At 38.2% G+C, this 9,983-nt stretch overlaps 1 protein-coding gene across 5 annotated transcripts; it reads left to right on the plus strand.

Moving 5' to 3' along the window:
* Positions 1-1,529: 1,529 nt before the first annotated feature.
* cunh9orf64 (chromosome unknown C9orf64 homolog) lies at positions 1,530-9,913 on the plus strand. 5 transcript variants are annotated; one of them, XM_034117637.1, is made up of 7 exons: positions 1,530-1,639; positions 4,987-5,191; positions 5,769-5,916; positions 7,171-7,283; positions 7,969-8,112; positions 9,034-9,229; positions 9,338-9,567. In XM_034117637.1, the coding sequence occupies exons 2-7, from the start codon at positions 5,003-5,005 to the stop codon at positions 9,565-9,567; spliced, it is 1,020 nt and encodes a 339-aa protein (XP_033973528.1). In that variant the 5' UTR covers positions 1,530-1,639; positions 4,987-5,002. The 5 variants fall into 5 exon arrangements, with proteins under 5 accessions (XP_033973528.1, XP_033973530.1, XP_033973531.1 ...); XM_034117639.1 differs by having other exon boundaries at positions 1,584-1,639; positions 4,990-5,191; XM_034117640.1 differs by lacking the exon at positions 1,530-1,639 and adding an exon at positions 2,337-2,360.
* Positions 9,914-9,983: the final 70 nt, after the last annotated feature.

The following is a 9,983-nucleotide window of genomic DNA, read 5'->3' on the forward strand; positions in this document are numbered from 1 at the left end:
ATCTCTATAAAAATGTTTTGGACAAAGTGATTTACAAAAAACATGTCTGCAAAAAGCTCAAGATGCCTTCTGCAAAATGCTTTGTCCAAAACCAACATATATCAGAAAAACCTGCGGCAACACTTAACATTACACAAGCTGGAATCTGCAAATGTTTGACAAATCTACATACACATGTATTTCATTTATTCTATAATCCGTTGTAAAAAAAAATGGTCACCGATCTTTTTTTCAGTCTACCAATCCAGTGCTACATCTTGAAAACCAGACAATCATGTTCATTTACGTGGTAGGTGTCAAAATATACTTCAAACAATGTTAAATGGGCTGTTACTCGATTGATAGCATCGCCAAATGTTTACCATTCACGGCGTTAACCGACCTAGAACATTTATAATAATATGGTATTTGTACTGGTATAATTGTATATACATATCTGCGTATCCATAACGGATTGAGAGGCGAAGTCCGAAGTCCCTCCCTTTCCGGTGGACCTCCATGGGACCTTATTGTGGAAAAATTATGTATTGAAGTCAATGGCGAGAGAAAAGTTATCTTTCGATCCCATTTGAATTGTGCCACGAATTACACATGTTTGTCAATTTAAAAAAAAAAGAAGTGTGAAACCGCTCAATGAACTACATCGCTGGTCTCGCACAACAACACACATCACTACTTTCTTGCCAAACAAGGGATTGACTGACTACCCTCACTATCGCCACAATGAAACGCATCCAGAAGAATATTATGCAAAGCTGCCTGCCTTCCTTCGATTCTCCCTGAACTGCCTGATATTTTTAATGTTCAATGTTAACCATTTGTGCAGATAGCATGAAGTAGAAAAGATTGCCGATGCTAATGTAGCGTTAGCGTTAGCATGTCAACCCCGGGGGCATCCGGGCTTAAACGGTGTATTACAGAATGATCACACCGGTGTGACAGTACTCTTCAAAGGGTTCACGAAATATGACTACTACTCTTACTGTTTAACATTTTGGGTTACTTAATGTTACTTCATGTTAAGGCTAATAAAAACGACAAGACTCAGGCTGTAATGCTAACTAACGTGCTTGCTACTAGCTAGGTAGCTAACTTGATCCAGCCACTCCTGGTCCTTTCATCAGACGGGAAGCGAAAGAACGAGCAAGACCCATTGCTTGTATGATTACAACCTGGTACAAAGCACACAGGCATATTGTTAAAGTTCTTATCTTAGCTATCTCTTTAGTGGAGGATAACAGTTATGACATCAGTTATGACATCCCTTACGCGACTCTGGGATTTGTAGTCTTTCTAGTTGCTTATATTTCAACAGTTTTACGACAAACTGTGACTTTTTTGACATGGAAATTATTTTTTAAGATTGACAAACATATGTGTAATTCATGGCACAATTAAAACGGGGTCGAAAGATACGTTTTCTCTCGCCATTGACTTCAATACATAATTTTTCCGAGATGAGGTCCACCGGAAAGCAAGGGACTTCTCTCCGGGTTGGTTCCCTTCTTGGCCGCCTATGATTGGTTTATCAGTCTATGATGAACTCATAACGGATGCTCTGATTGGTTAAGAGCTTCATACACGGTAGTGGAAACTCGACACAACACGGGCTTGCGGTATACTTTCACTGCATTCATCGGTAAGTTAAGTTAAAAGATGTCATGAATGATGAATCACATTAATTGTCGTCTTGGTCGAAAAAACAATCCACGGAGTGAAATCTGCGTAGTGTCTGTGGTCGTGGTGACAACTTTACTGTCAGTTACTCCCTATGCACTTTGCTCGTCCAGTTATAACCACGTCAAGAGTTTTTACATCAAGAAACATCACACAATTTGGTCATTTGAGTTATGAGAGTGTAATGTGACTCACAACTGAAAGAGCAGTGAACATGGATTTTACTCCGGAGGCCACTGTTATATCAGTCTGAAAGGGAAAACATTAACACAGCAGCCAAGGCAAGGCAAGGCAAGTTTATTTATATAGCACCTTTCAACACAAGGCAATTCAAAGTGCTTTACAAAAATGGAAGACATTATGAAAATGGCATTTAAAATCAGTCATTAAAAAGAAAAGATAATAAAATAAACATTAAAAGAAAAAATACATGGATAAAAGTTACAGTGCAGTTTAAGATGTGAATAGTTCAATTAAAAGCAGCGGCAAAAAGAAAAGTCTTCAGCCTGGATTTAAAAGTAGTAAGTTGCAGCGGACCTGCAGGTTTCTGGGAGTTTGTTCCAGATATTTGGAGCATAATAACTGAATGCTGCTTCTCCATGTTTAGTTCTGACTCTGGGGACAGAAAGCTGACCAGTCCCTGAAGACCTGAGAGATCTGGATGGTTCATAATTTAGCAGTAGGTCAGACATGTATTTTGGGCCTAAACCATTCAAAGCTTTATAAACCAGCAGCAGTATTTTGAAATCTATTCTTTGACACACAGGAAGCCAGTGTAAGGACTTCAGAGCAGGAGTGATGTGATCCACTTTCTTAGTGTTAGTGAGGACTCGAGCAGCGGCGTTCTGAATTAGCTGCAGCTTTCTAATAGATTTTTTAGTGAGACCTGTAAAGACACCATGACAGTAGTCGAGTCTACTGAAGATAAAAGCATGGACAAGTTTTTCCAAATCCTGCTGTGACATTAGTCTTTTAATCCTAGATATGTTCTTTAGGTGATAGTAGGCTGATTTAGTAACTGTTTTAATGTGACTGTTGAAACTCAGGTCAGAGTCCATGACTACACCTAGATTTCTGGCTTTATCTGTTGTTTTGAACATTGCAGACTGAAGCTCAGCGCTAACTTTTATACGTTCTGCCTTGGCTCCAAAAACCATTACCTCAGTTTTATCTTTGTTTAATTGGAGAAAGTTCTGACACATCCAGTCATTGATTTGTTCAATGCACTTACTCAGTGTTTGAATTGGAGCATAATCTCCTGGTGAAATTGTTACGTAAATTTGTGTGTCATCCGCATAGCTATGGTAACTTATTTTGTTGTTTTTCATTATCTGAGCCAGTGGTAGCATGTAGATGTTAAAGAGAAGAGGCCCCAAGATGGAGCCTTGAGGTACCCCACATGTCATATTTGTCAACTCAGATGTGTATTTACCTATAGAAACAAAGTTTGTTCTGTCCTTTAAGTAGGACTCAAACCAACTGTTGCCGAAAGTCCCACCCAGTTTTCTAGTCGGTCTAGTAATATGTTGTGGTCAACAGTGTCAAACGCAGCACTGAGATCTAATAATACTAACACTGAAGTTCTGCCACTGTCTGTGTTTAAGTGGATGTCATTGAAGACCTTTACAAGAGCAGTCTCAGTGCTGTGGTTTGGACGAAATCCTGACTGGAACACATCCAAACAGTTATTTAAATGCAAGAAGTTACTCAACTGTTGAAATAGAACTTTTTCAATGATTTTACCTAGAAATGGCAGGTTTGATATTGGCCTGTAATTGTTCATTACTGAAGCATCTAGATTATTCTTTTTTAAGAGCGGTTTAATGACTGCAGTTTTCAGGGCCTCTGGAAAAATACCTGAGTGAAGAGATGTGTTTACTATATGAAGTAGATCTGAGGCCATGCAAGGAAAAACATCTTTGAAAAATCCTGTTGGAATAATATCAAGGCAGCAGGAGGAGGATTTCAGAAGTTGAATAATGTCCTCTAAGTTTTTACCATTAATCTTATGGAATTGTGTCATGGTGTTTGAATTGATATTAGGTGGACATAGGGACAACACATTTGCTGTACCTGATGCAGAGGCACTGACTGCTTGTCTAATTTTCTGAATTTTGTCAGTGAAGAAGGAGGCAAAATCATTGCACGCCCTGGTGGATAGAAATTCAGAGGCTACTGACACTGGGGGGTTAGTTAGTCTGTCGACGGTAGCAAACAAGGCACGTGCGTTGTTTTTGTTTTTGGTAATGATGTCAGAGAAGAAAGACTGTCGTGCGTTTTTCAATTCCAAATTATAAAGGCCAAGTCTCTCTTTATAGATTTCAAAGTGAACCTGGAGATTTGTTTTTCGCCACCTACGTTCAGCTTTTCGACACTCTCTTTTTTCTGTTCTCACGGTCATGGCCTTTCTCCATGGAGATATTTTCTTGCCAATCACTTCCTTTACCGTAGTTGGAGCAATGGTATCTATAACATTTTTAATTTTTGAATTAAAATGATCTACTAGCTCATTTACTGAGATGTTAGCAGGGGAGAGTGTGGATGAAAAATTATGAGTAAACATTTCCCTAGTATTTTCAGTTAAATATCGCTTTGTGGTTACCTCTTTCTGAACATTTTTGTGAACAGAAATAGAGCTCTCAAAGAAAACACAGGAATGATCAGAGAGTGCAACATCAGCCAATACATTAGAAAAGAACAATTCAGCTTTTAAAGGTTGAGAGTGAAGGATGTCATTCAGTTATTTGGCCTTAGTAATGGGGTTGGTCCTGTGTTCTGGGCTTTTATGTTTTGTGCACTCTGCTTAGTTTAACAGTGCCTACATGAGAATAAAGTCCCCAAATAAACATGTAAAGGGAGATTAAAAAACAGCACTGACTCTATTAAAAAATAACTGCTCTTGTTTTGTCCCATCTCCAAAAACAGAGAAAGGAATGAAATCTCAAAATGTATAAGGCTGATTAATTAAAGGATGAATCGACTGGTTGTTGCACATTCAATCTTGTATTTCACCGTGAATTATTTCATAAAGTTGGGAGATTATTTTGAAAATGGCACTTCCCCAGGGATGTAGGATATTGGTGCTTCCGTATGAAAAGGGCACTGGCAAGCTCTTAGAAGTTCCTACTGAAGTCTGTAATGTGTTTGATTAGAATTCTTAATGCACTTTTCTAGCAAACACGTGTTTTATGTGTCAAAAAAGATCATTATTTTATAGTCTTCTCCTCTCATTTATGGAAGATCTGGGGAATGTGTTTACATTTATACTAGTATGTATGTGTGTGTGTCCCATATTTTTTCTCCAAACAGTAGTACAGTTTCTGTCATGGAGCCCCCTCTGTTTCCCCGTGAGTCTGGACAGTTCATAGCAGAGCGGAGTCGGGATGTGTTCGTGGAGGAGGAAGGAGTGCAGAAGGTGGCCGAGATGCTCTTCAATCTGCGCCACACTGACGATCTGACTGCCAGTGGCTGGAAGAAGGCCAATCCATTGGCTCCAGTACCCACCTCTGACCAGGGGAGTCTCAACAGCCGGGTCCCCAGATAATAGATTATTAGTTGACATTAGAATTAATCACATGGTACCTTAAAACATTTTGATTGGTGGGAACAGTATTACTGCATTGGTAAAGTGACAGGTGGTACGGGTTTTATTATGCTGATAATACTTAAGTAACATTTATTATAGTACTTATACTTGTAAAGGAGTATTTTAAGGATACATCTACTTTCATCTAAGTAAAGGATCGGGTCCTCCACCACGGCATGAATTTCACTTCAGTTACACTATTCCTATCCCTGAACAAATTGAGATGTGGATTCAGCAATCTGAAGCCAGAATTCTATTTATCCTAATTTAATAATGACTAACCATGCATGAATAAGAGGCCGTTATGAAAATCATCTGTGTCTACACACGTACATCCCACGATGGAAAAGTCTATCCTTACAAAATGAAGGCTTTCAAAGCATAGCAATATTTTAAAAGACATTTGGGATCTTTTATGTATTGTTTTTTTGTACAGTGACTGCCTGCTTGCTTGGCCTTTAGCTTTTTCCAGCTCTTTTGATATATTGTGTTTTTAACATTGCAGGCCTTGAACTGGGTGTTTGTGATAGACACCATGAACTTCTCCTTTTGGCCCGAGGAAGAAACTCAACAGTGTGAGGTAACCTATAAAGGGACCACGTACACGGGCTACATGACCCTTTGTGCTGCCATCGCCAGGGCTATGGAGGAAGGTGAATTTGTTTAGTTTTTTTGGTTGAATGACAGTTATAACAGTATTTTAATTATGTTTAAAATAACACGTATTGTCCTCCTTTCTCAAAGTGCAAAGTTGAAGCGATTCATCATTAACTAGCTGTTACTATAGTGGGCAACATTTGTGTAGGATTCATTGAATCAGCACGAAAAAAACCTCATTATACTTCAAAAAGCACTCTAGGTGATAGAAATGTCAGGATCAGGAAGAGGAGGTGAGGCCCTTCTCTAACAATGTTACGTGACATCTTTGTTATTTTATTTATTTATTTATTTGTTTGCAGCTTCACCTATCAAAAGAAAAATATATATTGAAGCCCTTTTTTATGTCTTTTTTTTCTGTGTGCTTTTGTTGTGCACTGCTATTACCAATTATTGTATATGTGCCCTTTACTTGAACTAGGGCTGCTGGGAAATTGCTTGTAGCTCTGCCTGTGCATCACTCATAATTAGCGTGAATGACTCTGGATATGAATCAATTATGTCTCATATGGAATAGTGCTCTCAATGTGTGGTCGCTGTGGCCCTTATAATTCCAAGAGATTCTCTCAGAAAAGCTCAGGTAGCTTTGTAAAGTGTGAATCTCAGCGGGAGACAGCATGAGTTCAGAACTAATTATGTCTTTTGAGGGTCTTGTGAGAATTGGATGCTGTGGAGCTATATTGCTGTCATTATAGGACACCATATCTTCATAACTTAGTCGCTAAAGTGTCTTCTTTCAGAAGTAGTTCCATCTAATTGCTCCGACCTCCACTCCAAAGGCAATGATGGAAAGAAACTAAGTAAATTGTCTCAAGTACAGATTTGAGATACTTATTTGTAATTCACTTGTACTTTACTTGAGTTTTGCCATTTTTCTTTTTAACAGTATCATTTCTACTCCTCTCCATTTTTATGGACAGCTTTATTTGCTAAACACTTTGCTGATACAAATTGTGCTGTATCTGATATGCTTTTCAGATAGGATGCGGTACTATAACTTACTCTGTAGCATATAAAGCATCTGAAATTGGTTCCACTGACAAACTATAACATTGAAATGATCTTACATGTATTTGTTAATGATTAAAATGGAATATCTAACTAGGAAAAGTGCCATTCTGCGTAATGAATACTTTACTTTAATTTTGCTGATATTCCTTCGGGAAATTTCTTATTTCAGGATGTTTACTTGAAAGGGGGTATTTTTGCTCCATGATAGTTCTAATCCTTTTCTTCATCCCTGTCCACAGGTATACCCATCACTGATCCAAAGTACTTTTCTCAGATGAGTATGGAGGAGTTGGGACAGGTCCTTCGATCAGACAATGAAACACCCATGCCCATGCTTCAGGAACGCCACCAGGTTCTTGCCTTATCATACTTGTCCAATATCAAGGGTACTATGATGTAACAATCATACAAAAAATCTTTAAACTGCTTCAATCATTTAACTTTGATCCCAGGATTTGAGCCTTGTGTTGTTACTTCAATTTAATACTTAACAAAAACACAATATTTGACTTGTGTGAAAGCCTTCTTAGCACTTATGTAACACAAAACAAAGGCTGTGCTTTTCAATCAAAGACAAGAAGATATGGTGAGAAAAAACACAATGCATTATCTCATCCCTCTAGTCAATTAACTCTGATCAAAGAAGGTTCACTGAATTCAAATCAGTGTATTATTATATATACAGAGTGCATTCCCTCTGTGAGATCATATCGTGTCTGTGTGATTTAGTTTTTCTTCGAGTTTGTAGTTGCGTAGTCATATTTATTAAAGTAAAAATAATACATGAAACTCCAACCTTACATACCATATTCCCTGACAGATTGGATCTTATACTTTAACACCTGTCTGCCCTTTTCTCTGTATAAACTAAAAACATGTGATTTGAAAGCTTATACAGTTAATATCGCTATCAGGGTTACATTATTAGCTGAAATGTATTCCCCGTATGACAAATAGAAATGAAAAGCATGCAGCTCTCAACCTCCCACTTATCGTAATAGTTCAATTTAAACATGAATTTGAATCTGACTAACAAGGTGCTGACTGAAGGCGGCCGCGTGCTGCTGGAACACGGCGGAAGCTTCCGGAGTTTTATCAGCCGAGCCGGGAACGACGCCCGGAAGATGGTGGAACTCATCGTGGAGAAGATCCATTCCTACAGGGACGAAGCTACTTTTGAGGTTAGATTCAGAGAGGGCTTTCACAGCCAACATTTAGCAATATTTCAGGTTTGGAAATCTGTGGATAAAAGTTTATGTTTGCCAGGTACATCTTTCCTAAAACAATCTTTGATATTTTATATAACTACTTATAAGTAGTTAAGAGACAAGACATGACAAATCATCAGCTACATCTCAGGTGTCATAATCAATTTGAGTCATTAAATCATAATCTCTTGTTAGATAGATGTCCATTTACAAACATACAATTTTATTATTCAATGTTATCTTTGACAACTTAGGTGTTTAATTTTGTCAATGCCATGGCATGCATTACGTTATCGTTAGAATTTATTGTATGTAGAATTATTTTAATTTACATCTTTGAATAAATCGCCTTTTAAAAATACACAAAATGTATAAAACATCTTGATAGCATATATAAATCATATGTGATCTGAGATAAATGTATGCATTTGGATAACTTAAGATAATTTGTGAGGTGAGAGTTCCACCTTCTGGCCAAAGACAGTGTGGCAATAATAAAGGACCACATTTTCTGTCATCTATTTCCTACACATACAAACATTAAATACAATCAAATTAAATAAATATAAAGTCTGTTTATAAGTGAGGTAGAAACCTGTAATGGCTTATACAAAGAAACACTCAAAAGACTTGCAAATGTATAATAGTGATAAACACTCACATATTAAATAAGAGTAGAAGTATAGTTTAAACAAACAGATGTAATTGCTGTAGAATGATTCTTTTTTTCCAAATGTAATGTTTTTGACACCAGGGCATTTTAATTTCTCTTTTTGTACATAGACGCAAATTACATTCCATGCACATGCATTGTTGCAATGATATTGTCTTTGCATAAAAACATTTTAAATAGCCAAAACACATAGTCGAAAGCTTTCTAATTGTTTGTTTCAGGGGAAGAGAATCTCTTTGTACAAGCGAGCCCAGATCCTGGTGGCAGATTTCTGGGGCGTCATGGAGGCCAGAGGAGAGGGGGACATCATCAACATGGACTGGCTCACCATGTTTGCAGACTACAGGGTCCCTCAGGCTCTCGTCTTCCTTGGAGCACTACGATACACTGACACACTGATGCAGGCGCTGAACAAGGGTGAGACAGGAGTGCATGTGTTTCTCTGTCCATAAAGAAATGAATCATTTAGGATTAGTCAAGTATTATATCTCTGTGTGTTATGTGTTTGTCTCCCATTTCCCTCAGGAGAGCTGCTGAGTTCAGGGGACAGAAGAGAGGTTGAAATCCGAGGTTGTTCAATTTGGTCTGTGGAGCTGATCAAAGAGCGTCTGTGTAAGCTGGTGAAGGAGAGAGACGGACAGACCTGCAACGTAAACTCGGCAGTCATCGACTTTTACCTGTGGCCTTATGCCAAGAAGCACCACAAAGAGATGGCTCACATTCCCATACACCACACACGCTGTATTTACTACTGACGAGCTGGTTGGCAGCATTACATACAGAAGGCTGCGCTCTGTGTGCAGCCTTGGCATCGTTACCTTTCCCTGGGAGAAAGCCAATCCTGTCTCCGTGCCAGATATATGTACAAATGGGCTTCTCTCCAGCTGTAATGGAAACAGGTGTCGAGCTTTAATGTAGCTCATTGGTGTGTGTGGGTAGTGGCACTGTTGTCCTTTCAAAGTCAATTAAAAATGTTTACTGTTGTTGATGTCTGACAACTGCTCGGTTATTACAGTAAGTGATAATATACTGTATGTGAACATACAATTATGGACACATTGTTGACACTGGGAAAACATTGAAAATAAAATGTTTTAATTAGATTTTGTTTGTCACTTCACTGCAACAACAAAAATGGCCAACGGTACATACACAGTAGGCCTACCTCAAT

The sequence above is a fragment of the Trematomus bernacchii genome, unplaced genomic scaffold (assembly GCF_902827165.1).
Source record: "Trematomus bernacchii unplaced genomic scaffold, fTreBer1.1, whole genome shotgun sequence".
In the NCBI taxonomy this organism is placed as follows: Eukaryota; Metazoa; Chordata; class Actinopteri; order Perciformes; family Nototheniidae; genus Trematomus; species Trematomus bernacchii.